The 27,411-nt window shown below is 50.0% G+C and overlaps 2 protein-coding genes and 1 long non-coding RNA gene across 4 annotated transcripts in view; 2 read left to right on the top strand and 1 right to left on the bottom strand.

The window, feature by feature from the left end:
* The first annotated feature begins 1,743 nt into the window (after positions 1–1,743).
* On the top strand, positions 1,744–21,675 carry PDCD2L (programmed cell death 2 like). 2 transcript variants are annotated; one of them, XM_062177739.1, is made up of 7 exons: positions 1,744–1,851; positions 1,943–2,109; positions 2,205–2,265; positions 3,793–4,163; positions 6,352–6,462; positions 13,477–13,625; positions 21,501–21,675. In XM_062177739.1, exons 1-7 carry the CDS (start codon positions 1,744–1,746, stop codon positions 21,629–21,631), a joined length of 1,098 nt encoding a protein of 365 aa, XP_062033723.1. In that variant the 3' UTR covers positions 21,632–21,675. The 2 variants fall into 2 exon arrangements, with proteins under 2 accessions (XP_062033723.1, XP_062033722.1); XM_062177738.1 differs by having other exon boundaries at positions 3,790–4,163.
* On the bottom strand, positions 20,363–24,163 carry LOC133748783 (uncharacterized). The gene is made up of 3 exons (XR_009864490.1): positions 23,813–24,163; positions 22,428–22,941; positions 20,363–21,895 (listed from the first exon to the last, which is right to left on the bottom strand). It is a non-coding gene; the product is annotated as an uncharacterized LOC133748783 (long non-coding RNA).
* Positions 24,164–24,276: 113 nt separating this feature from the next.
* Positions 24,277–27,411, top strand: part of UBA2 (ubiquitin like modifier activating enzyme 2) — a 39,211-nt gene continuing 36,076 nt past the window's right edge. The window contains exons 1-2 of the mRNA XM_062175785.1: positions 24,277–24,443; positions 26,627–26,710. Coding sequence (XP_062031769.1) covers positions 24,306–24,443; positions 26,627–26,710 — 222 coding nt within the window. The 5' untranslated portion in view covers positions 24,277–24,305. The remainder of the gene's footprint in view (positions 24,444–26,626; positions 26,711–27,411) is intronic.

Here is a 27,411-nt window from a genome sequence, read left to right as displayed (position 1 = left end):
GAAAACTGCAGGCCTGGGCTGGCATAGCAGCATAGCGGATAAAGCTACCACCCACAACAGCTTCCTGAATGGGCGCCAGTTCGAGTCTCGCTGCTGCACTTCCCATCCAGCTCCCTGTGATGGCCTGGGAAAGCAGCAGAAGATGGCAGTCATCTGAGATGGACAGCCCCCACCTCAACTCCTCGGCCTCTCATTCTAGCTCTTTCAAAAAACTAAATCCTTTAACTCTTATATATATATATATATAAACGTGAAGGCCTTTTCTTGCCAGAGGCACTTCCTCTGTTCACAGGAGAAGCAAGATGTCTGGAAAGAGGGATTCTAGGTGGCAGAGACCCTGCCTGCATGGCCTCCCAGGAAGCATCGCTGTGCTCTTCCGGGCCACTGCCCGTGCTGGCTTCCTGTAAGGGAGGCAGTGGCACATGGCACCTGGCACCTGGCACCTGGCACGTGTCCCTTGGCCCTGACTTGTTCTGGCTTTCACCACTTCCACTAGTCCCATGGCTGTCAGTTGCACATCTTGGACTGGAGCAGCTTACAACATCTTCTTTTTTTTTTTTTTTTTAAGATTTATTTATTTTTTATTTGAAAGGCAGAATTGGGGAGAGAAAAAACTTCCATCTGCTGGTTCACTCCCCACATGGCCACAATGGGCCGGCGCCAGCATCCAGAGCCTCTTTCTGGGCTCCCACATGGGTGCAAGGGCCCAAACACTTAGCAATTCTTCTGCAGCTTCCCCATGGGCGTTAGCAGGGAGCTGGGCCAGAAGTGGAGCAGCTGGGGTGCACTTATGGGATGCTGGCACTGCAGGCAGAGGTTTAACCTGCTGCCCCACAGCACCAGCCCCTAAAACCCAACTGTCTGGCCTACAGCTCTGGGTTTTAACTAATGCCAACACGACTGCGGTAGAGATACACAGAATTTTTCTCACCACTGAAAGTTTCTGGCACTCTACCCTCAGACAACTCCTGATCTTTCTCTGTTCCCCGAAGCTTTGCCTCTTAGCTTCTGAAATTCATGCATGCTGTGCCACAGGCAGGCACGGGTCACTATGGAAAACTGCAAACGAACAAGTTGAATGGCATCAACTGCCTCCGTATGCCACGGTTACCATGGCTGACCTTCGTGTTCCATTTTTTTTTTTTTTTAAGGTTTATTTATTTATTTGAAAGAGTTACACAGAGATAGGAGAGGCAGAGAGAGAGAGAGAGAAAGAGAGAGAGAGAGAGGTCTTCCATCGCTAGGTTCACTCTACAATTGGCCTCAACAACCGAAGTAAGCCAGGAAACAGGCGCTTCTTCCAGGTCTCCCAAATGGGTGCAGGGACCCAAGGACTCGGGCCTTCTTCCACTGCTTTCCCAGGCCATAGCAGAGAGCGGGATCGGAAGTGGAGCAGCCGGGTCTCGAACCGGCACCTGTATGGGATGCCGGCACTGCAGGCGGCGGCTTTACCCGCGGCCTCCCAGCATTTCATCTGTATTTCTGTGTGTTATTTCTAAAAGTATCCCACATCGACATTTTTGATTTTGAGGTAAAACATTCTGGCACTATTATTTAATAGCATGCTGTGTATGTATGCTCGGGGCTTTGGGCAGCCAGCGCCGTGGAGGCCACGCCTCAGCCGCCTCAGGAGGGCGCTCTCGGGAGGGCGCTCTCGGGCGGGGCCGCCACACTGAGCATGCGCACACGGGCGCTCCCGTTCGGCTTCCGTAGTTCGCGTTTTCACGTGGGCTCGCGGTCGTCATGGCGGCCGTCCGGCGGCCTGTGCTGCTCGGGCTCCGAGACGCGGCGGTGCGCGGCAACCCCACGGGGCCAGGCGCCTGGACCGCCAGCAAGCTGGGCGGCCTTCCGGTGAGGCTGGTGCTGGTGAGCGGGACGGAGCGCGGGGGAGTGGGCGAGCCCCGCGGCAGCGTCGGGGTCTGAGCGCCTCCCTTGCCTTCAGGACGCCCTGCCCGCCGTGGCGGCGCCGAGGCCGGCGTGTGCGCGCTGCGCGGAGCCGCTCGCCCTGGTCGTGCAGGTGTACTGCCCGCTGGAGGGGTCTCCGTTTCACCGGGTGCTGCACGTGTTCGCTTGCGCCCGCCCCGGCTGCGGCGACGGCGGGGCGCGCAGGTAGTCAGGGCGGCCACGGGCCGTGACTCCGGGCGCGGGCGGGGGCGCGCGGGGACGGGGTGGCGCGCTCACGGCCGTCCGTCTTCACCCTGAAGCTGGAAGGTGTTCCGCTCCCAGTGCCCGCAGGTGCCGGAGGAGGCGGCGCAGGACCCCCAGGTAAAGCAGTCGTGGTTGCCTCCTTGTGCTTTGCTGTAATTTGAGGGTATTTGCTGGGATGCCGTTTAAGACAGACTTTTTTTTTTAATATATAAATTTATTTAAGTATTTATTTATTTATCTAAAAGGCAGAGTTAGAGGCAGAGACAGAGAGAGAGAGGAGTCTTCCCTCCACCGGTTCACTCCCCAGATGGCCGCAGCGGCCAGAACTGTGCCGATCCGAAGCCAGGAGCCAGGAGCTTCTTATAGGTCTCCCACGTGGGTGCAGGGGCCCAAGCACTTGGGTCATCTTCTACTGTTTTCCGAGGCCATAACCAGAGAGCTGGATTGGAAGAGAAGCAGCTGGGACTCGAACCGGTACCCATATGGGATGCTAGCACTGCAGGCAGCAGCTTTACCAACTATGCCACAGCTCCAGCCCCTAAGACTGACACCCCCCCATTTTTTAAACATGATTTTTTTAAAGAAGTAATTATATTTGATTGATGGTAACTTTATAAGATTTTATTTATTTGAGAGTTACAGAGAGGCAGAGAGAGAGAGAGGTCTTCATCCACTGGTTCACTCCCCAATTGGCCACAACAGCCGGAGCTGTGCCAATCCAAAGCCAGGAGCCAGGAGCTTCCTCCAGGTCTCCCACATGGGTGCAAGCACTTGGGTCATTTTCTACTGCTTTCCCAGGCCATAACAGAGAGCTGGATTGGCAGTGGAGCAGCCGGGACTCAAACTCACGCCCATATGGGATGCCGGCACTACAGGCCAGGGTGTTAACCTGTTGTGCCACAGCGCCGGCACCCGGCCCTTAAGACTTTTAAGATGTGTTCTTCGATGTTTGGAATGGTTTTGGATCTTTTTTAAAACCGTGAGTTTTTTTCTTGAGGTTTTGTGAGTTTTGATTTATACAAAGTCTGGAGGCATACAATTTGCTGATTTTTCTGTTTGGGAAAATGTGCAGATGTATTCATGTATGTTGTAATACATGGGTTTATAGTGCATGTATTTCCGATGATATGTGTATACAAACGTGTACATACATAAGATTTAATAAGATGAAATTGGTAGCTGCAGGAAAAATTCCTTACTCCTGAATGTGATCTTTATGTATACACAGGTTCTTTAATTTTTATTCATTTATTTGCTGTTATTTGAAAGGCAGAGCTATAGAGATACAGAGATCTTCCATTCACTTGTCCAGTCTACAGCTAGGGCAGGACTGGACTGAAGCCAGGAGCCCAGAGCTCGATCTGTGTCTTAGAGTGAGGGGCCCAAGTACTCAGCCGTCAGCTCCCAGGGCGTGCATTAGCAGCAAGCTGCCGCTGCAGAGGGGAAGCAGTATTTAAGTCACTTCCGACAGGTTTTGAGTAGGTGCGGCCCAGGAAGTTGAACTGGAGTGTGCCAGTGGGGAAGGGGCTGGTGTGAAAGCTCCCTCACGAAGGTGAGGGTCGGCTCGGCTTGGCTGGAGCCAAAGGAAGGGGTGAAGTCAGGCCTGTGTGCTGGGACCTTATTCACTGGATGTTTTCCCAGAAGCAGGAAGATGGCCTCGCAGCTGAGGACTGGTGCGAAGGTGCAGACGACTGGGGCAGTGACAGTGAGGAGGCGCCTGCGCCGCAGATGCCCTGGGATTTTGGAAAGGAACCTGCCAGCGCCAAAGGTGCAGACTGGACTGCGCGGCTCCAGCACCTGTGCCTGCAGGACGCCGCCCATCCCACACCCGCAAGGGGAGGGGCAGGGGTGGCCTCGCCCTCTGCGGCGCCGCAGTTCCTGCCCCACTACATCTGTGTGGTGGAGGAGGACGACTACAGGGACGACTGCTGCGCCGGCCTGGACCACGCCCGCAGCCTCCTGAGGCACTACGTGCAGAGAGAAGGAGTGGACCTGGAGCAGCTGCTCGCCCACGGGTGAGGACGTGTGCTGCTGGGGTTGCGAGCTCAGGAAGCCCGGCCCGGTCCTGGGGAGACTCTCAGGCAGACCTTTCTGCCCCACGTGGACAGAGGCAAGGGGGCATCCTTATCAGGCAGCTTCGCGTTAGCCTGAGAACACTAGGCTCCGTTTATAGGTGTGCTCAAGAATATGGACAAAGGTGAATAACAGAGATTTAGGGTCGCCAGGTATTTACAGAAGATGCACTGACTGTCACCTTAACTTTGTTTCCTGTTTTTAAATGTCTGGATAGCAGAAAGGGGAATCAGAAAAATGCCACTGCTTCTTGACTCTGGGCTGTGGCTCAGGATTAGCTCTTGTCCTTGGAGCCTTCCAGATGTTCAGCGCTCACTTGTAAAGTGGGAGTGGTTGTGATCTCCGTTGTGTGTATCATCGGATAATTTTTGGGAGTCACTTGAGAGAACAGATATTGAAAGGTTTATAAACCAAAGAACTACAGAAGCGAGAACAGTCATTTTTACCATTACAATGGGATTACAAGAGGATATTTGGAGAGATGACCTGGTTTAAGATTTATTTATTTACTTGAGAGGCATAGTTACAGACAGAGAAGGGGAGAGACAGAGAGGTCTCTATTCCACTGATTCACTCCCCAAATGGCTGCAACAGCCGGAGCTGCATGCAGGCGTCCCACGCAGGTGCAGGGGCCCAAGAACTTGGGCTATATTCTACTGCTTTCCCAGGCCATCAGCAGGGAGCTGGATTGGAAGTGGAGCAGCCTGAACTTGAACCAGTGCCCATATGGGATGCTGGCTCCGCAGGTGAATGCTTAGCCTACTATGCCACAGCGCTGGCCTCCCTTTTTTTTTTTTTTACCAGAGCTGTTCTATTTAGGTGTGTTTTTTTTTTTTTTTTGGTCAGGTTAATGTTGAAAAGGTTGCTTGAAGTCATATTGAGTTTTGAAAATATAATATAAGAGTGGGCATAATGACTTCAGAAAAATTAGTCTCTTATTACTTTATTTGAGAGGCAGAGAGATGGAGAGTGTGTCGGGTGTTTCACTCCCCAAATGCCCACAACAGCTGGAACTGGGTCAGGCTAAAGCTGGGAACCAGGGACTCAACCCAGGTCTTCACATGGGTGGCTGGGGCTCAGCTGCTTGAGCCACTACCTGCTGCCTTATAGATGTGTATTAGCAGGAAGTTGAGTCTGGAGCAGTCACCATTCAAATTCTGATACAGGATGTGGCACTGTAAGCAGTGCTGTGACTACTAGGCCAAATATCTGTTCCCATCATGACTTTCTTTTATTTTTATTATTATTATTATTATTATTATTTTTTTGACAGGCAGAGTGGACAGTGAGAGAGAGAGAGAGAGAGAGAGAGAGAGAGAGAAAGGTCTTCCTTTTGCCCTTGGTTCACCCTCCAATGGCCGCTGCGGTAGGCACACTGAGGCCGGCGCACCGTGCTGATCCGATGGCAGGAGCCAGGTGCTTCTCCTGGTCTCCCATGGGGTGCAGGGCCCAAGGACTTGGGCCATCCTCCACTGCACTCCCTGGCCACAGCAGAGAGCTGGCCTGGAAGAGGGGCAACCGGGACAGGATCGGTGCCCTGACCGGGACTAGAACCCGGTGTGCCGGCGCCGCAAGGCGGAGGATTAGCCTAGTGAGCCACGGCGCCGGCCCCATCATGACTTTCTAAATTGTAAATAATTACCCCAGGGTTAAAATTGGTTTGGGAGTGGGCTGGCGCTGTGGTGCAACAGTTAAGCTGCCTTGTGCAATTGCTAGTATCTCATGGGTGCCCGTTCCTGTCCTGGTTGCTCCACTTCCGATTCAGCTCTCTGCTAATGTACCTGGGAAAGCAGCGGAGGATGGCCCAAGTCCTTGGGTCCCTGCATTCATGTGGGAGACCAGGAACAAGCCTGCTCCTGGCTTTGGGTCTGGCCCAGACCCCGGCATTGTGGCCACTGGGGAGTGAACCAGCAGATGAAAGGTCTCTCTCTTTGTCTCTCCTCCCTCTCTATAACTCTTTCAAATAAATAAATCTTTAAAAAATATGGCTTGGGAGAAGGGTGGGACTGGAGGCTAAGATATATAGTATATTAAATGTTTTTTGGTTTAAATTGTATACATACTGTTTCTCCTTCTAAATACTGTAATTCTCTGGATATAGATGCTCAAACTGTTTTCTTCTTTTTTTAGTCTTTCTACTGATGGTGATGAAAAATATGAAAAGACTGTTATGAAAAGTGGAGACCAGACGTTTTACAAATTCATGAAGAGAATTGCTGTTTGTCAGGAGCAGATTTTGAGGTAAAGGAGGCACGTTTTCTTTCTTGTTTTATTTTTTAATTAATTTATTTGACAGGTGGAGTTATAGACAGTGAGAGAGAGAGACAAAGGTCTTCCTTTTTCCGTTGGTTCACCCCCCAAGTGGCCGCGACGGCCGGCGCTGCGCTGATCCGAAGCCAGGAGCCAGGAGCTTCCTCCCGGTCTCCAATACGATTGCAGGGGCCCAAGCACTTGGGCCATCCTCCACTGCCTTCCCGGGCCACAGCAGAGAGCTGGACTGATAGGGGAGCAGCTGGGACTAGAACCAGCACCCATATGGGATGCCGGTGCCGCAGGTGGAGGATTAACCAAGTGCGCCACCACGTTGGTCCCTCAGTGCCTTTCTTGATAATGAAAGTGATTCATGGTAACTTGGAAAACACGAGAAAGCATAATAAGAAAACCAAAATCACACCATTCCTAAAACTTTGAACCACTACTAAGATTTTAGTGTATATGGAGACTTCATGAAAAGTAGGATTAAAAGATAATTTATTTTGTTTCACAAAAATTTTATTTATTTGAGAGGCAGAGAGAAATCTCCCATTTGCTGGTTCATTTCTCAAGTGCTCTCAATAGCTGGATCTGGGCGGGGCTGAAGCCAGGAGTGGGGAGCTCCCTAATGGTGGCAGGAGCCACGTTCTTGGTTGTCACTGCTGCCTGGCCGGTGTGCATTAGCAGATAGCTGGAACTGGGAGCTTAGGCGAGACTCGAAACCAAGCCCTGCAGTGTGGGGTTGGGGATGCTCACTGCTACGGATGGTAGTGTGTATTTGTTTTTTTTAAAGATTGACTTATTTATTTGAAAAGCAGAGTTAGAGAGAGAGAGATAGAGAAAGATCTTCCATCCACTGGTGTACTCCCTAGACGGCCACAATAGCCGGTGCTGGGCCAGGCCAAAGCCTGGAGCTTCTTCCAGGTTTCCCACATGAGCAGGAGGGCCCGGCTCTTGGACCATCTTCTGCTGCTTTCTCGCTCCGTGGCAGTAATACAGGGATTTTACAGGGCAGCTATACGGGCCCTCTGAGATTAGAGAAGAATCCAGGTGAGCGACTGTAGCAGGGTTTGTACCCAGGCCCAGGATGTGGAAAGGGAGGTCTTGGTGGCCAGTGGCAGTGAGAGTAAGAGGTGACAGAGGTGGGTTGGGGTTCTGGCTGTGGAGGGGTGCGTTGGTGCTGGCGTTGATGCTGTTCTGGAGGTGGGCGGTCAGGGGGCTGCTTCCTGCAGGCAGGCCTGCTTCTCTCCAGAGCTGGAACGTGCTGGAATGTGCGCTGAGGAGTTTGCTTTTTGTCTTTGTAATGGACTCTTTGTGATTTGTAGCAGTTTTGGTTTTGTTTCTCTTGTGCACCCTACACTGAAGACTTGGCGCTTCTTAGTAAAACCACGCACACTGCCGGGATGATGTGTGCTTGGAGCTCAAGTCCTGGGCCTTCGGTTTCTCTTCGGGGGTCTTTGAGGAACTCACCTAATGTTTTTTTTTTTTTTAAAGATTGATTTTTTAAAAATTTATTTGAAAGAGTTACATAGAGAAGGAGAAGAAAAAGAGAGAGAGAGAGAGAGAGAGAGAGAGAGAAAGAAAGGTCCTTGATTCACTGGTTCACTTCTCAAATGTCTGCAATGGCCAGGGCTGTGCCAGGCCAAAGCCAGGAGCCTGGAACTTCTTCCCGGCTTCCCACACGGGTACGGGTGCAGCGACTCTTCACCGCCAGAGAATTAAGCAGGCTGCCTGCAGCCTACTTGGCTGAGGAGGGGAAGTGCACCACCCGCCACTCAGCCTCCCTGAACCCAGGGACAATCAGACAAACTCCCAGGTGGGGAGTTGAGTCGAAGCAGGATCTTACTTTATTGTAAAAGGGAGGTGTTTGCTGCAGAGTGGATGCGGGCAAGGGGGTATGCAAAAGGGTTTTAGCCAATCCTATTATACCACCTCAGTGATCGTTAGGCAAAAGCGCCCTGGGGCTGGGTTGTTTGCTGCCAGGGATTTGAAACTTGAAGACAGGTCTTCAAACTTGAGGCAGGCTTAGGAAGTTCCTCTAGGCCTCTCCAGATTTAGCCTCCCCCACATATGGGGGCCCTGGCACTTGGGCCGTCTTCCACTGCTTTCCAAGGCACATTAGCAGGAAGCTAAATTGGAAGTGGAGCAGGCAGGACTTGAACCTACTCCTGTGTGGGACGCTGGTGTCGTGGGCAGTGGCTTCACCCGCTATACCAGAGAGCCGGCCCCTTAGCTAACTTTTCTTATCCACAGTGTCTATCTCTAAAATGGTGCTGATGATGGTACAGCTGCCTGCTTCATAGGATTTCTGAGAATGAGATGAGGTGGTGAGAGAAAATGCTCTGGGAGATACATACAAACCATTGCCGAGTTTCGCAGAAACAGGGCCCTGAGGATCCTTCGGTGGTATCTGCATGTTTGTGAATTCTTCACAGTCTCCAGACCAGGGTCTCTTGGGTGATCAGATTTCTGTGAAGTCTTTGGCAGTGAGGATCCAGCTGCCCATACACCTGTGTCCTTCCTCTATCTTCCTTTAATGGAGCCAACACCTTTCAAACACGGTAGGGATGGAAAAGAACGTTAGTCATAGCATTAGAAAATTCGGCCTGTGTCAGGTGACTTTACCTTCATTTTCTCTTCTGTAAAATGGGCCTAATTCCTACCTACTGGTTTTGAGTAGAAGCCCCACCAAGCTTTATTATTAGTGCAACTGGTAGTTAACTGCCTTTGGTGACTACCAGAGGCCCAAACAGAAGAGCGGCAACAGAGAATTGACTTGCAGGCCTCCTAGGCTTCGTGGCCCAGCTTCAATGACAATGTGACAGTTTGTGAGTCTTTTTTAGTACTTACAGAGGGTGCTGTGTGACACCTTGATTGGGCCGAAGCTACTATCCACACAGGTGCCCCTGGGGAGCATTCACTGGGGGATTTAGATCAAGCAGATACTAGTTCTGGGAGGTGCTTCCGAGGTGGTCACTAAGTGCAGGCCGCTGTCTGGTGGTCCCATGGAGGACAGCATGAGAAGGCAGGGAGCCCAGCGTGCTAGGTGAGAGGCATGTTTCCACATTACTGTCCGAGGCCACTGGCCGCAGCCATTCAGCTGATCTGGTGTGAGGAAGGGAACTTGTATTTTAAGGGTGGATGTGGAAACATCGGAAAATTGTGTCACTACACTGCTTTACACGGTGTTTGAGTGGCGTCGGCGAGGTAGGTCGCACTCGTTCAGGTGACAGAATGAGGGGCACAGCAGGCAGTGACAGTCCGTGTTCTCACGGACGCTGCGGTCCAGTGGGGCAGGAGGTTCAGACTGAGTGAACGTGTTGTGTGACTTCCAGACGGAAAAGCGAGGAAAGGAAAGTACAGTGGAGTGTTGGGGAGGCCTCTGAGCAGAGACCTCCTGGGGCAGGTAGCACAGGACCAGGACTAGTGCAGAGGACTCCAGGGAGTCCACGGGATGCAGGAGAGAAAGAGCCACCAGAGAGATGATATCCCTGGAGGGTTTATAAAGATGCTTTCTATGAGCCATCAGCCTCCAAAGAAAGAACCCAACAAGTAGGTCAACAACAGCATTCAGAGATAACAGTATGAAAATTGGGGCAAATGAAATAAGAACTAAATATTTTTTTAAAAGATTTATTTATTTATTTGAAAAGCAGAGAGAGATGTCTTCCATCCTCTGGTTCACTCCCCAAATAGCCACAGCTGTAGAAGCTGGGCTGGTCTGAAGCTGGGAGCCAGGAGCTTCTTCTGGGTCTCCCCACGGGTGCAGGGGCCCAAGGACTTGGGCCATCTTCTACTGTTTTCCCAGGCCATAAGCAGAGAGCTGGATTGGAAGTGGAGCAGCTGGGACTCAAACTGGTACCCATATGGGATGCTGGCACTGAAAGCCATGGCTTACCTGCTACACTACAGTGCTGGCCCCTATCATTTCTGACCTCAACACCCATGAAGTCACCACCACACTGAAGGTGATAAACCTACTGACAACCCCGAGAAATGCCCATATGGGATGCTGGTACTGTAGGCCGCGGCCTTAACCCGCTGTGCCACAGTACTGGCCCCGCACCTCAGTACATTTCCCATAAAATTATGTTAATGAACTCATAACAGGATATACCTTTTTATTTTCTGTATTTATTTATTTGAAAGGCAGAGTTACAGAGAGGCAGAGGGAGAGGTCTTTTTTTTTTTTTTTTTTTTCTTTTTGACAGGCAGAGTGGACAGTGAGAGAGAGAGAGAGGAAGGTCTTCCTTTTGCTGTTGGTTCACCCCCCCCAATGGCCACTGCGGTAGGTGCGCTGCGGCCAGTGTACCGCGCTGACCTGATGGCAGGAGCCAGGTGCTTATCCTGGTCTCCCATGGGGTGCAGGGCCCAAGGACTTGGGCCATCCTCCACTGCCCTCCCGGGTCACAGCAGAGAGCTGGCCTGGAAGAGGGGCAACCGGGACAGGATCGGTGCCCTGACCGGGACTAGAACCCGGTGTGCTGGCGCCGCAAGGTGGAGGATTAGCCTAGTGAGCCGCGGCGCCGGCCAAGAGGGAGAGGTCTTCCATCCACTGGTTCACTCCCCAAATGGCCACAATAGCCAGAGCTGTGCCAGGCCAAAACCAGGAGCCAGGAGCTTTTGTGGTCTCCCGTGTGGGTGCAGGGTCTCAAGGACTTGGGCCATCTTCCACTGCTTTCTCAGGCCATAGCAGAGAGCTGGATCAGAAGTGGAGCAGTTGGGACTCATACCAGCGCCCATATGGGATGCCAGCACTGCAGGCAGTGGCTTAACCCGCTGTGCCACAGCACCAGCACCCAACATAACTGTTTAAAAGTTCATGCTTGTGATATGTATCAGTAGTTCATTCAGGGGCAGGTGTTTGGCCTAGCAGGTTGGTTGACCTCAGGTACTTGGGTACGTGATTTCCTGCTTTCTGCTGATGTAGACCCTAGGAAGCAGTGGTGATGCCCAAGTAATTTGGTTCTTCCCACCCATATTGGAGACCTGCATTCAATTCCTGGTTCCTCGCTGTGGAAAATGAACCTGTAGATGGGGCTCTCTTGGCCTCTTTGTCTCCCAAAATAAATAAAAATTAAAAAAGAATAGTTCAGGGCAGGCGTTAGGGCACAGTTGATTAAGCCCCCCCTTGGATGCCTGAGTTCCATATCTGAGTGTCTGGGATCAATTCCTGCCTCGGATTCCAGTCCACCTTCCTTCTAATGTGCCTGCGAGGCAGCAGATGATGCTCAAGCACTTGGGTTCCTGCCACCCGCATGGAATTGACCAGGCCCAGTGCTGGCAGTGGCAAAGGTTTGAATCAGTGGATGAAAGATCTTTCTCTTTATCTCTGTCACTCTGCTTTTCAAACAAATAAATAAAAACTTGAAAATAAGAATAGTTCATTTTTTTTACTGCTGTGTAATATTGCATGGTTATGCCGCAATTTGTACATCCATTCCTCTGCTGGTAGATATTTTGGTTATTTCCAGTGTTTGGCTATTATAAATAAAGCCTCTGTGAAATTCTGTGTACAAGTATATGAGTGTAGTTTTTAAAAATTAATTAATTAATTAATTTGAAAAGCAGAGGTACAGAGTTGGGTGGGGGGTGGGGGGGAGAAAAAATCTTCCATCCACTGATTTATTCCCCAAATGGCTGTCAAAGGCTGGGGCTGTTGTATTTGGGCAGGCATTTTGCTGTAGTAGGTTAAGCCTCTGCCTGCAACACCAGCATCCCGTAAGAGTGCTGGAACGAGACCCAGTTGTTCCTCTCTGATCCCTGCTAAGGTGCTAGAAGATGGCCCAAGTGCCTGGACTCCCCATGAGAAACCCGGAAGAAACTCTAGGCTGCTGGCTTCTGCCTGGCCCAGCCCCAGCCCCGGCTGTTGCAGCTATTTGGGGAGTGAACCAGTGCATGGAAGATCTCTCTCTCTCTCTTGCTCTCTCTCTCTCTGTCTCATCTTCTCTCTGTAAATTTGCCTTTCAAATAAATAAATTTTTGTTTTTAAGATTTATTCATTTTCGTTTGAAAGAGATACACAGAGAGACAAGGAGAGGCAGAGAGAGAGAGAGGTCTTCCATCTGCTGGTTTACTCCCCAATTGGCCACAACGGCCAGAGCTGAGCTGATCTGGAGCCAGGAGCCAGGAGCCTCCTCTGGGTCTCCCACGTGGGTGGAGGGGCCTAAGGACTTGGGTCATCCTCTACCGCTTTCCCAGGCCATAGCAGAGAGCTGGATAGGAAGTGGAGCAGCCGGGACACAAACCAGCACCCATGGGATGCTTGCACTGCAGGTGCTGGCTTTACCCTCTATGCCACAGCACCAGCCCCATAAATAAATATTTCTTAAAAGATTCCTTAATAGATTAATTCATTAACTTAATCATCCATCCAAAGGTTCACTTACCAAATGGCTGCAATGGCCAGAGCTGGGCCAGTCTGAAGCCATCTCCTTGTTCCTGTTTCTGGGCTAACTTCCCCATGTGTTTATGCCTGTTTGCCTTTTCCATTATTCTTTTACATATTTTATCAATGGTATTTAAAATCTTTGTTTGATACATACATCATCTTGCTATGGTTTCCTGCACTAGGTTTATGAGTAAACGTTTCCTGCTCTTTGCGTGCTGGTAGCTTTGTAGATCGCTTGTCAGAAAGTGAGGGACACTGCGGAGGGCGGGTCCTGGGTGAAGATGTCCTCCCCGGCTGGGCATGCCCCTGCTGGGTGAGGCCAGCACGGAGCCTGAGTCCACTGCGTCTGCCCTGGTGCTGGTGCTGGACTTTGTTACAGTTCTGGTTAGATTCACGTTGACATTGGCTTGAGTGCCTGCGCAAGACTTTGAACTTGAGGCGTCTTGCTGTGCTTACTGCCTTGCTGCCAGTGTTTGGCAGCTCTGGAGAGGTTTCTTTACCCTTCTTGTGTTGCTCCTGCTGTTCTGCAAGAAAGCAAGCTGGCAGGCGTGGCCTTCGATGTTGGAGTGGGACCGGATGTGACTGATTCAGACTTCTCTGTGTTGTCCTAGGTATTCCTGGAGTGGAGAGCCACTCTTCCTGACCTGCCCTGCGTCACAAGTCGCTGAGCTCCCAGCCTGCGGCCACTGTGGAGCCCAGAGGACATTTGAGTTTCAGCTCATGCCAGCGCTGGTCAGCATGCTCAAGGGTGCTAATTCAGGTGAGAAGCCCGTTGTTGATTTACGTTTGTGGGTGCCTAGAATGATTTTGGAATTGTTCTGAAAAGAAAGACTGTTTTATTTTTGTTCACTTATAGAATGCTATAAACATATTATACAAAACTTTGGAAATTAGTAAAATTTTACAAAATGTATGGGACCGGTGCTGTGGTGCAGTAGGTTAAGCTGCTGCCTGCAGTGCTGGCATTCCATGCAGGTGCCAGTTCCAGTCCTGGGTGCTCCACTTCCCATCCAGCTCCCTGCTAACACCTTGGGAAAGCAGCAGAAAATGAGACCCAGATGAAGCTCCTAGCTTCCGGCTTTGGCCTGGCCCAACCCTCAGGTTGTGGCCATCTGGGAAGTGGACCAGCAGGCAGAGGATCTCTTTTCCTGTTTCTCCTTGTCTCTCCCTGTCACTCTGCCTTTCAAATAAATCTTTAAAAAAAAGAAAAGAAAGAAATATGTAATCTAAGCAGTCTAAGCCAAACACTGATAAACTGATATTTGGTTGATTTAAGGCTGGGTTATGTTCTACACTTAATATTATTTTCATGACATCATTATATAGCCAGGCTTTATTATTTTTTAGATTAGCTTCAAATTATTATACTTATTTTGTTAACATTATATAGTCTTTTTTTAGAGAAAAATTTAAAGATATATTTTATCTATTTGAAAGCAGAATGACAGAAGAGATCTTCCATATGCTGGTTCACTCCCCAAATGGCTTCCACAGCCAGAGCTGGGCCAGACTGAAGGTAGGAGCCAGGAACTCCATCATGGTCTCTCACATGGGAGGCAGGACACAAGGACTTGGGCCGTCAGTCTGCTGCTTCCCAGGCACATTAGCAGGGAGCCAGATCGAAGCAGGGCAGCAGGACTCTCACTGGTGGTCTGAAAGGGCCCGCTGGCCTTGCACGTGGTGGTTTACCCCGCTGTACCACAGTGCTGGCCCCAGCTGTCTTTTTTAGTAGCAATTTATTTTTCTAAGCATTTTTTGGGGAAGAAACGTGCATAGTATTTTATAGATTTTTTTTTCACTGTCTCATTTATTTATATAAGCCTCTTATAGCTAAGCCTCTTTTACAAACAGCTTTATTGAGGCGTAACTGACACACAGTGAAGTACATCTGGTAAAAGTGTAGTTTGGGAGGCATTGACTTGTATGTACACTCAGGAAATCATCACTGCCACATTAAAAATAACGAACACGTCCATCACCTCCAGAAGTCTCTTCAGGCCCCTGTGCCCTACTGTCACCCCTTTCCACCCTCTGGATCTTTCAGTCATTGTAGATCAGTTGCATTTTCTGGAATTGTGATAAATGGACTAATAAATACTTTTTGTGTATTCTTGTCCATCAAAATTATATTTTTAAAGATTTATTTATATATTTAAAAGGCAGAGTTAGAGAGAGGGAAAGAGAACTTCCATCTGTTGGTTCACTCCCCAAATGGCCACAGTGGCTAGAGCTGGGCTGATCTGAAGCCAGGAGCCAGGAGCTTCTGAGTCTCCCATGTGGCTGCAGGGGCCTAAGCACTTGGGCCATCTTCTGCTGCTTTTTCACTTGTATTAGCAGTGAGCTGGATCTGAAGTTTGAGCACCCAGGACTCGAACTGGCAGTCATTATGGGATGCCGGCACTGCAGGCTGCAGCTTTACCTGCTATGAAAGTGCTGGCCCAAAAATTATTTTTTGAAACTTTATTTGAAAAGCAGATTGACAGAGGGAGAGATACAGAGAGAGAGAGAGAGAGAGAGAAAAAGAGCTTCTATTCACTCATAGAGACTACTTCTAGTACTTGTTCACTCTCTAAATGCCAACATCAGCTGAGGCTAGGCCAGGCCAAAGCCAGGAGCCTGGAACTCCATCTGGGCCCCAAGTATTTGAGCCATCACCTGCTGCCTCCCAAGATTTGCATAGGAGGAAGCTAGAATGGGAGTGGAGTAGCCAGGAGTTGAACAGGCTCTCCAGTGTGGAATGTGAGTGCTGCAGAGGCTTATCCTACTCTGCCACAATGCCTGTCCCCTGTATTTTTGTTCTTTCTCCTTTTTTATGTGAGATGTATCTGTTTGACAATATTAGAATATCTTGTGCCATCCTTTTGTGTTTAACCTCTTCACGTATTTATCTAAAGAGTCCCTATAGACAACATACAAATGGTTCTTTTAGTTTTTAAATCCAGTCTACCATTCCTTTTTTTAAATAGGATAATTTAATCTATTTACATTTAGTATAATTACTGATAAAGGATTTACTTCTGCCAAAGCTATTTATTTTCTGTATGTTTCACATATTTTTTATTCTTTATGACTTTGATTCTTCAGTTTTCCCATAACTGTGTTTTTTGTATTTAGGTTTTTTTAATAGTGTACCTTTAAGATTTATTTTATTTATTTGAAAGAGTTACAGAGAGAGGTAGAGACAGAAAGAAAGATAGATCTTCCATCCATTGGTTCACTCCCCAAATGGCCATAAAGGCCAGAGCTGAGATGATCAGGAGCCAGGAGTTTCTTTGGGGTCTTCCACATGGATATGGGGGAGTCCAAGGACTTGGGCCATCCTCCACTGCCTTCCCAGGAGCTGGATCCGAAGTGGAGCGGCCAGGACTTGAACTGGCACCCATATGGCCAGAGCTTTAACCTGCTGTGCCATAGTGCCAGCTCCTATAATGTACCATTTTGATTCCTTTGTTTCATTTTCTGTGCATTTTTTAGTTTTCTTAGTGGTTACTCTAGGGATTATAATCTACATTTTAAAATTATAACAGTCTAGTTTGAATAGCACTCACTTCCAGAAGTGTACAACCTGCTCCTTCCCTTTGCTTTATATTGTTATTATCAGAGATTACAGCATTAGACATTTATATATTAACGCAGATTGATAGTTACTGACGTATGCCTTTGCCTTGTAAATCCTGTAGTGAAGAAAGGGAAGTTGCAGACTACACCAGAAGTACAGGAAAACTGGCTTGATGAAGTTACCTTTACTGGCATTCCTTTTCTTCCCCCTTGTGTCTTGGAGTGGCTGACCCGTCATGTTAGCCTTGGACTAATTTTTTTTTTTTAAGATTTGTTTATTTATTTGAAAGAGTTATAGAGAGAGGTGAGACAGAAATCTTCTGTCCACTGGATCACTCCCCAAATGACTGCATCAACTAGGGCTTGGCCAGGCCAAAACCAAGAGCCAGGAGATTCATCCAGGTCTCCCTCGAGGGCACAGGGACCCAGGGACTGGGGTCATCTTCCACTACTTTCCCAGGTGCATTAGCAGGGAGTTGAATTGGAAGTGGATCAACGGGGTTGCGAACTGGCAGCTTAATCTGGTGCACCTCAGTGCCAGCCCCTCATGTCAGCCTTAAGGGCTCCTGGAAGCATGTGTTGTAGGGCAGATCTAATAAAGGTTGGTTGTATCTCAATGCCCTCTTTCATGTTGGAAGGGTAACTTTGCTGGATATGCCACTCTTGGTTTACAGTTTCTTCCTTCAGGACTGAGCGCTGCATGGTTGCTGCTAAGAAATCAGTTGGTGTGTTAGTCCACGCTGGTTATTATAAGGAAATACCTGAGGCAGGCTGACTAACCAAGAGGTTTGTCTGGCTCAGAGGTCAGAGGCTGGAAGGCCAGACAGCAGAGTGCGCCGTGGTGGGTGGCAGTGGTGGGAGACGACATCTCTGAGCAGGAAATTCAGAGAAGGGCTGAGGGCTTACCCAAGGGGAGTTCCCAGGTGATCCAAGGACCTCCCACCAGGCCTCACCTCCTCAGGTTCCCACCATCCCCCACCGCCCTGGGGAACAGGCTCCTAGGAACTGAGGCTTTGGGGGCACACACGTAAACCACGTACAGACCACAGCCACTGGTGAAGCTCGTCAGGATGCCTTGTGTGAGCAGCTGCTTCCCTCTTGCAGCGTGCAGAATGACTGCATCTTTGAGTTCTGGCAGTTTGCCTTTCATGTGTCTTGATGTGGATCTGTTTGAGTTTATCCTGCTTGAAGCTTGGGAAGCCTCTTGGATGTGCAAATGGCGGTTGCTGTTGCTAAGTGCAGCAAGGAGCCTCCCTGCCTACCAGCAGCCTCTTCCAGTTCCCATCCGGGATAAAGCCTGTGTCCGGCTAGATGCTAGGGTGCCACAGTAGCTGCATCCGATAGTTCTGTCAGTTCCCTAGTTGTTTGGTTGGAGGACTGGATTCCTGAAGCTCCCTCCTGCTCCTTCTTCCAGGACATAACTCCCAAAACAGATTTGTTTGTATATTGATCTTGACAATTTTACAACTGTCCTATTTTTTTCTCCCCTGAGGATCATGTAATCTGCGTATGAATGATTTTACTTCTTTTCTGTTTGGTTCTTTTGTTTGTTTTTTCTTTTCTTTGTTGTGATAACTGGAACTTCTAGTACAGTGTTCACTATAAATGAAGAACAGATATCCTTGCCCCCCCCCCCTTTTTAAAGATTTATTATGTATTTGAAAGGAAGAGTGTTCATAGGGCCACAACAGCGAGGGTTGGGCCAGGCTGAAACCAGAAGCCAGGCATTCTATCCTGGCCTCCTAAATGGGTGGCAAGGGCCCAAACCCTTGGGTCACCACCTACTGCTTTCCCAGGAGCATTAGCAGGGAGCCAAATCTGAGACAGAGTAGACAGCACTTGAACTGGCACTGCAGTACAGGATGCTGGCAGATCAAGTGGCAGCTTAACCTCCTCCACTATACCGCAGGCCCCAAGACAGTGAATTTTATGATATGTGAGTTAATATCTCAATTTCAAAAATATCAGGGCTGGCTTTGGGGCATAGCGGGTAAAACCAGTCCCTGCGACATCAGCATCCCATATGGGCACTGGTTTGAGTTCCAGCTGCTCCACTTCTGTCCAGTCCCTGCTAATGGCCTGGGAAAAGCAGTGAAAGATGGCCCAAGTGTTTGGGCCCTTGCACCCATGTGAGAGACCTGGAAGAAGCTCCTGGCTTCCGCCTGGCCCAGCCCCTGCCATTTTGGCCATTTAGGGAGTGAACCAGCAGATGGAAGACCGTCCTTCATCCTACCCCCCACCCCGTAACTCTGCCTTTCAAATAATAAAATAATTTTCAAAAATACCATGTGAATGGTATTTGTGGCAAACTCATAATGTCTTTGGTGATCCTTATAAAGACAATGGGAAAAGGGCCGGCGCTGTGGTGTAGCAGGTAAATCTGCCGTCTGCAGTGCCAGCATCCCATATGGGATTCAGTTCGAGACCTGGCTGCTCCACTTCCGATTCAGCTCTCTGCTATGGCCTAGGAAAGCAGTAGAAGATGGCCCAATTCCTTGGGCCATTGCACCTGCGTGGGAAGACCTGGAGGAAGCTCCTGTATCCTGGCTTCGGATCAGCACAGCTCTGGCCATTGCAGTCATCTGGGGAGTGAACCAGTGCATGGAAGAGCTCTCTCTCATTCTGTCTCTCTCTGCCTCTTTCTCTCTCTGTGTAACTCTGACTTGCAATCAGTATTTCCTTTGTTAGTGCTTTATCAATGCCAATCTGTTAGGCCCTTCCTTTTTGAGATAATATTTTTCTTGCTGGTGTATTTATTGTATATCTTCCCTGTTTGTTGTAAATCCTTTTTCTTTACTGTTTTTGTGTTTTCACAGTTAAAAATTTTTTTAGATTGCACACTTTTAAAAATGGTTATTTTCATCCTCTTATAAGGCAGAGAGAGAGATCTCCCATCCACTGGTTCACTCCCCAAATGCCCACAGCGGCCAAGTCTAGGACTGGCAGAAACCAGGAGCAAGGAATTCAATCTAGGTCTCCAATCTGGGTGTCACGAACCCAATCATTTGAGCTACCACCTTCTGCCTCTCTGGTGTGCGTTAGTGGGAAGCTGGAATTGGCAGCTGGAGCCAGGACTTGAACCCAGGACCTCTCATATGGGAAATGAGTGTCTTTCCTAAGCTAAACGCCTTTCCCACTTTAGAATTTGCTCTTCTTCATGAAGCCCACTTACTGAATTAGAATGTCTTGGTGTCTCATTGTTCTGTATTACTTTTTTTTTTTTTTTAAATAAAAGATTAGTTTATTGGGGCCTGTGTTGTGGCGTAGCCGGTTAAGCTGCCATGGTGCGGCACTGATGGGCATCAGTTTGAATCCTGGTGGTTCCACTTCCAATCCAGCTCTCTGCTATGGCCTGGGAAAAGCAGCAGAAGAGGGCCCAAGTCCTTGGGCCCCTGCCCCCAAGTGGGAGACCTGGAGGAAGCTCCTGGCTCTTGGCGCCTGGCTTTTGCCTGGCCCATCCTGGCCATTTAGGAAATGAACCAGTGGATGGAAGACCTCTCTGTCTCTTCCTCCCTCTCTCTCTCTCTCTAACACTTTCAAGTAAATGCTTCTTAAAAAAAAATTGTGGCCGGCGCCGCGGCTCAATAGGCTAATCCTCCGCCTAGCGGCGCCGGCACACCGGGTTCTAGTCCCGGTCGGGGCACCGATCCTGTCCCGGTTGCCCCTCTTCCAGGCCAGCTCTCTGCTGTGGCCAGGGAGTGCAGTGGAGGATGGCCCAAGCCCTTGGGCCCTGCACCCCATGGGAGACCAGGATAAACACCTGGCTCCTGCCATCGGATCAGCGCGGTGCGCCGGCCGCAGCGCGCTACCCGCGGCGGCCATTGGAGGGTGAACCAACGGCAAAAGGAAGACCTTTCTCTCTGTCTCTCTCTCACTGTCCACTCTGCCTGTCAAAAATAAAAATTTAAAAAAAAAATTGTTATTTATTTATTTGAAAGGCTGAATGACCAGAGCCAGGAACTCTATCCAGGGCTGCAGGGACACAAGTACTGGGGCCATTTGCTGCTGCGTTAGCAGGGATCTAGAGCGGAAGCAGAGAAGCGGGGATCTAACCCAGTGCTCCAGCATGGGATGTGAGGGTTGCAGGCGGCGGCTTTACCCACTGCCCCACTGCACTGCCCCTCAGCTGGAGCTCCTGTTGCTCCTGTTTTCTGGCTCTGTCCACGGTTAAGTTTTTTTCTTTTCCTGAATCCTTGGCAGCAGTGTGCTATGCTATAGGACATATTTTAGTAGTGATTTTCAACATCACACAGGTTTAGCTGTTTGTAATGAAGACCTGAGATTTTGTCTAAGATCTTCTGATTAGATCTGCTTTGCCTCATGAGCGTTCCCTTGTAGGACAGACTTAGCCTAAGCCTGTAGTGCAGCTAAAAGCACTGTTTTCCTTTACCTAATTATTTTTTCAGCTCTTTAGATAAAATCATTCCCTTTAGCAAACTTCTGTTATCCTGACATTGAGGCCTCTTCCTTCAAGGCTGTTATCTTCTTCTTCTTCTTTTTTTTTTTTTGACAGGCAGAGTGGATAGTGAGAGAGAGAGACAAGAGAAAGGTCTTCCTTTGCTGTTGGTTCACCCTCCAGTGGCCGCAGCGGCTGGCTCAGAGCACTGATCCAAAGGCAGGAGCCAGGTGCTTCTCCTGGTCGCCCATGGGGTGCAGGGCCCAAGCACTTGGGCCATCCTCCACTGCCCTCCCGAGCCACGGCAGAGAGCTGGTCTGGAAGGGGGGCAACCAGGACAGAATCCAGTGCCCCGACCGGGACTAGAACCTGGTATGCCGGCGCCGCAAGGCAGAGGATTAGCCTGTTGAGCCATGGCGCCGGCCAAGGGCTGTTATCTTCTAATTACTTAACCTCCTTTCCAGCGAACACTCTAGCTGTGCCAGGTCCTGTTCTGAGCATTTTCTGTATAGTAGCTCATTTAACCCCTTGTCGTCAGGATTTCACAGAGGTGGAATCGCCTGCTCAGGGTGGGGGAGCTGGGACTGGAACCCAGGCAGTCTTCCTTGCAGTCTGTGTCAACTTTTACATTTTGGGGGGATCTTGTAACTTTCTCTTTCCTGGATTTGTTGTATTTTTTAGGTGTTTCAGTGGAATTTGGAACAATTCTAGTTTATACTTGTGAGAAGAGTTGCTGGCCTCAAAATCATCAGACGCCCATGGAAGAATTTTGTATTATACAAGAAGACCCAGATGAATCATTATTTAAGTAGAATTTTTTTATTTATATAAATTAAAACAAATTTTAATGTCCAAATATGTGTATGGTTATTTCATTTTAACTCTCATGTAGTTAACTCTTTGAAGTGCTGTCCCTTTCTGCTTTGTGGGCTCTTCTGGGGCTGAACCAGCAGTGCCTGCCTGAGCTGGTCTCTCCTTCAGGGTCAGTGGCCCTCGTACAGCGGCAGCTTGGAGGACAGTGCCCTTGCAGCCCAGGGGGGGCCGGTGTTCCCTGCATAGACGTCCTGGAGGGCACCCTGGGTGGAGGGGAGAGCAGTCAGAGCTACAGCTGCCGTTAGCTTCCCATCACCCTCCTGCCTCTGCACTCCACTCCACCCTGCTGCCATCGTTGGATGCTGCTGGATCACACAGCTGGGCCTGTGACGTTGCTGTTTACAACTGCCTTATGTCCTCCTGGCCCAAATTCCCTGCCCTCACCCACTCACTTTTTGATTTTTTAAAGATGAATTTATATATCTGAAAGGCAGAGTAGCAGAGAGAGATCTTCCATCTGCTGGGTCACTCCCCAAATGGCCATAACAGCCATGGCTGGACCAGGCTAAAGCCAGGAGCCAGGAACTCTACCCTGGTTTTCCACACAAGTGACAGGGGCCCAAGTACTTGGGCAGTCTGCTATCAGCAGGAAGGTATATCCAAAACAGAGTAGCTGGGCCTCAGCCACATGTGCCTGTGGAATGCAGGCATTGCAACAGTGGCTTAATCCACTGTGCCACAATGCCAGCCCCTCCTACCTTCTGCTCCTACAGCATCACAAGAAGCGGTACTTACTGTGTCTGGACGGGGTCTCTCCATCCAGCTGCCTGCCTTTCCAGTCTGCCCTGTCTCCACGCAGTGTGTCTTAGCAAACCCTTCCTGCTGCCCTCTGACAGTGGCGTGGAAACACGTCAGTAGCCTGTGCAGAGGAGGGCGACGAGGCCCAGGTTATCAAGGGGTGGTGGTGTCCTGGGCAGTGAGTGACTGCTGGGAGCCCCACCTGCTCTTCCCCCAGGTGCCCATCAGAGAGGTGTTGATGGCTCTGTCATACCTCCCTGTGGCGCACCTGTGCCACGGGCAGTGTTTCAGATCGTCAGACCACTTGCTCTGGAACAGGAAACAGACTAGTCAGATTTACAGAGAGGGTATATGTAAGCGGCCCCCCTCCTCTGATGAGAGGATGGAGAAGACCTGTTGCTCAGGTTCTTACAGATTGGAAGGTGGCCCAGATGTTTCCAGATGTGCACAGCTAGAGAGCGCATATCAGCAGGGGCACTCCCACGGTCCCGCAGAAATATTCTGTGACACACTGGGCAGAAAGCAAGATACGGGAAAATAAGTCCAGCATAAACCCACTGGAAAGTAAAACTCCATATGCTGCTAGGTAACAGAACCCGACTGGGAAAGACACCACCCTGCCAGTGTCTGGTGCATGGGACAGGGCTGTAGAGTAGGCGGGCCTTGCAGCTGTTACCTGGTGAGAAGTTGTGAAGGTAAGCAAGCATTTTGCACTCAAACAAGGAAAGCAAAGATCCTCTGAGTTAGGTGCCCAAGTCTAGCCCAGGTCAAAGGTCTTCCTTTGCCGTTGGTTCACCCTCCAATGGCCGCTGCACCACGCTGATCCGAAGCCAGGAGCCAGGTGCTTCTCCTGGTCTCCCATGGGGTGCAGGGCCCAAGGACCTGGGCCATCCTCCACTGCACTCCCGGGCCACAGCAGAGAGCTGGCCTGGAAGAGGGGCAACCGGGACAGAATCCGGCGCCCCAACCCGGACTAGAACCCCGTGTGCTGGCGCCACAGGCGGAGGATTAGCCTGTTGAGCCGCGGCGCCGGCCCCCACAATTTCAACACACACATTTTGAAGAAGTCTAATCATATCGCTGTTAGTGGTTTTGTTCCTTTCTCAACATCATATTGTGAGCATTTCCCCCATCGATAAATACTTTTCCAGGACATAGTTTGTAATCTACAAAGCATTTTTTAAGATACGCATCAAAATATTCATAGAATTTTAGCTGCTTGCTCTCTCTCCTACTTTTATTCTCATGACAACCAGCCCTTTGGCTATTTCAGTGTAACTGCCACAGGACAAATTCCTAGAATCTGAATGAATGAGTCAAAAAAACATTGCACAATTTTCGTCAACTTGCCCGCCAAAGAAACTCTGCTTTACAATCCTTACCTGGAGTGTGCGGAAGTGCTTGCTTCCCTGGCCCTCGACAATCGTGCTTTTTTATTTTTTTCCAGTTTAATAATAGTTGAAGATAATCCGAATATGCCGCCGCATGTTTTTGAACCCGTTTTAAACACGCTTGCCGGGCAACAGAGTCCATGGTGTTCGCGATATCTATTTTTGGATGACGTTGCTTGCTCCTTTAGGGAGAAGTCTTGCTGGGAATTCAAACCCTGGACTAACGAGGCCGCCCCTATAGGCTCCGGGTCTGTGCCAAACGCCACTAGCGGCGAGCGCAGCCTGGGCCCCGCCACACAGCGCGCTCGGCGCGGCCCGGGCCCGCACAGCCAGGCTCGCCCGCTCGCGCGCCACGGCCCGCGGGGCTCCGCCGGGCGGCCGCAGTGCGCAGGAGCGGAAGTCGCGCCGCCCTTCCCCCACCCGCTTCCGGCGGCGGCTCAGTTCTCCCGCCTCCGACTCCGCCGCTGCTCGTGGTCGTCCCGCCATGGCACTGTCGCGGGGGCTGCCTCGGGAGCTGGCCGAGGCCGTGGCCGGGGGCCGGGTGTTGGTGGTGGGCGCGGGAGGCATCGGCTGCGAGCTCCTCAAGAACCTCGTGCTCACCGGCTTCTCTCACATCGACCTGGTGAGGGCCCGGGGCGGCGCGAGTGCGCGCGCGCGGGCGGGCTGGATGGCGGGCTGCGGTGCGAGCGGCCGGGGGGTCTCGAGGCCCGGGGTCGGCGGGCGGGTGGAGGCCGCGCGGCCCGCGGTCATGGCAGCGGGCGTGAGGGGAGATGCCGGGCGCGGACGGCGCGGGCCTCTGTACGCGGGGATCGCGCCGGGCGCCGAGGAGGCCGCGGGCCCGGGTCTGCCGGGCGCCCCGTGGCGGGGCGGCCCCCGCCTCCCCGGCAGCCCGGGATCGCGGCGCGCCGAGGGCGCGGGGGGCTGGCCCGGTGCCTTCTCGCGTCCACACAGTTGGCCAGCTGTGCCGGGAGGCGGCGGGTGATGGCAGCGAGTCCCTCGTGGGTGTTGGGACTCGGATTCGAAAGTCCCCCGTAAGTCGGCGGTGACGAGGCGGGGCAGTGGGTGGCGGTGTGGCCGCGCTGTGGGGGCGAGCGCTATTTCCATCCCATCTTATTTTTAACACATGAGGGAAGTGAGATGCCATGGGGTCAGGGAGCCAGCGGCAGGGCGGCTCGGGGGCTCCCGACCGGGTGCCTGCCCGTCCTCCGTGCGTCCTCGCCGGTGTCGCTTTCACTTGGCTCAGGTGCACAACGCCAGGAAGCCTTTGGCGTTTCCAGTGCAGGTACTTCTGTGCAGCGTCGACTTTTAGAGACTGGTGACGTTCCCTGGAGGTGCGTCTGAAAGTAGCCTCAGGTGTAGCGGGGCAAAGAGCGGTGGAGGCGGCCCCCCGGAGCTCCGAATGAATGGAGCGGGGCGCTCGCGTGCCTTTGCCAGGTTAGGCTTAGCAAACCCCGGTGGGCCGGTGCCTTAGCCCCTGCCGACTTGCTCACAGCACCTGCTCGTGCTGGGCAGTGAATCAGGGCACTTGAAAAGTGAGGGCTTCGGTCCTCTCTTGCGGGGTTTTATTTTTTTGTAGTAAATTTAGAAGAATAGAACAAAGCTACTTAGGTGGTTCTGTGTTTTGACGGCTTTGACAGCATCATTAGGATGCTCCACAGTAATTACTTGTGTTAATGAAATGGAGTGAAAACGCTTGTAGCCTTTTATTTTCACTTTCTTACATATACTTCTAGGAAGCAGTTAGACTAGACTTAGAGCCTGATGCTTTTTTATTTAGTACAGCCTGCTTTCAAACCATATACAGAAGTTCCTTTCCACAGCCGTCAGGTAGAAATCCTTGTAGGAGAAATTGTGTGTGGATCGCGTGGATTAAAGAAGGCAACAGAAATTCAATTAATCCATTTGCCATGTATCATTTTTTAAAAACAGGATAACGTAAAATAAAATATACTAGAGTAATTAGGTAGAGAGATAAATTATAATATTTGCAGTAAGCTGCTTTTCTGGCTCTATTTTTGAACTTTGCTGCTTTCACTGACATATCTATATATTTAACTGGCACAAAACATTTGGGGGTGGGTGTTGCAGTGCAGTGAATTAAGCCCGGCTGGTTGGAATGCCTTTGTCTCATATCAGAGTGCCTGGGTTGCACCCTGGCTGCTCTGCTTCTGATCCACCTTCCTGCTAATGCATGTGGGAGGTAGCAGATGATGGCTCAGAGTTTGGGGTTCCTACTACTCCCACGTGGGAAACCAAATGGAGTTCTGGCTTCTGGCTTTAGCCTAGCCTAGCCCCAGCTGTTGGCATCCATTTGGGGAGTGGGTGCATGATACTTACATCTCTGTGTTGCCCCACCCGCTGTGTTTAAAAAAATAAATAATCTTTAAGAAACATTTGTACATATTTATGGGGTATCATGTGATATTTTGATCAGTCAGGATAAAGAGACCTACCTCCTAAAACATTTATCATTTCTTTATGATGAAAACATTCAAAAATCTTAATGAATCCACCTATTTGTATGCCATCCGAGAAATTTCCTGAAATGTTTGTCATCAGAGTGATGAAACAAAAAAAGTAGCATCCCATCAAAATATTTTCAATAAAGTTGTCTGACATTAAATCTTGGTTCTTTTATATGCCTTATTTTTGTCAATTTAAAAATTTTGGTATGACTGGTCCAAAAATATTTTTTCCGCTAATGTAGCAAATACCAAAAATTCTGGGTGATGAGTGCTAAGGATAGAGCTAGCTCCCAAACAAAGCTGAATATTTTTGATTTATGTGGTGTTTGTGCATTTGTAGATTGATCTGGACACTATCGATGTCAGCAACCTGAACAGGCAGTTTTTGTTTCAAAAGAAACATGTTGGAAGATCAAAGGCACAGGTAACCATTTCTCGTATCTTTTCTTTCTTCCCAGTGAGGTGGTTTAATTCCAAGTGATGGAGAATTTGGAGAGCAGGGACCAAAGGGCAGACTCTGGAAGAATCTCAGCGGGGTTTACTTTAAATTCGCAACTGAGAGTGGCTATGTGAAAACAACTAGGGAGACAGTGAGCTACAGTACAGTGGGATTTTTCCCCCTTTTTACAAAAGTGTATTTGTGAATGTAGAACAGGCTGCAAGATACACTTAACTCTAAACACTTCATTCTAACTGTCGGTGGCAAAAGATGCCATGGCCGGGAATCGAGATGTTTAGCTGGGAATGCAGTCAAGGGCACCATCACTTCAGGCACAAGGGACAGCTGACTTATTGCCACATTGCTTAATTCCACCTGTGGCCAGCCGCCTTCTGCTCCTCTTCTTGTTTTGGTTTGAAAGCCTTATCTTCTTCATCCAGCTCTTTGGCCTGCTTCTTGGGCTGCTTCATGGGCTGCTTCTTGCCACCCTCCTGCCCCTCCCCAGACCCTGCTACCTCGTATCTTTTCTGTAATCCTTTGGTGGATCTTCTGTTCAGATAATTGTGCCTTTCCTATAGGAGGGAGAAAATGCTGAGTGTGAAGAATAAAAAGATGTATCCAGCAAAGGACTAAAGGCTCCACCCTTCTTTTTTTCTTTGATGTATGAGGAAATATGCAGTGTACCT

Source organism: Lepus europaeus, chromosome 19 (genome assembly GCF_033115175.1).
Source record: "Lepus europaeus isolate LE1 chromosome 19, mLepTim1.pri, whole genome shotgun sequence".
Lineage (NCBI taxonomy): Eukaryota > Metazoa > Chordata > Mammalia > Lagomorpha > Leporidae > Lepus > Lepus europaeus.
Note: the sequence above shows the minus strand (reverse complement) of the source record. Positions and strands in the feature narration are given on the sequence as shown.

Bases quoted from the DNA above. Each gene is read 5' to 3' on its own strand.
- PDCD2L (XM_062177738.1), top strand. From the start codon at position 1,744: ATGGCGGCCGTCCGGCGGCCTGTGCTGCTCGGGCTCCGAGACGCGGCG. The intron at 1,852-1,942 runs GTGAGGCTGGTG...CCTTGCCTTCAG, and splicing joins GCAAGCTGGGCGGCCTTCCG to GACGCCCTGCCCGCCGTGGC. The intron at 6,463-13,476 runs GTAAAGGAGGCA...GTGTTGTCCTAG, and splicing joins TGTCAGGAGCAGATTTTGAG to GTATTCCTGGAGTGGAGAGC.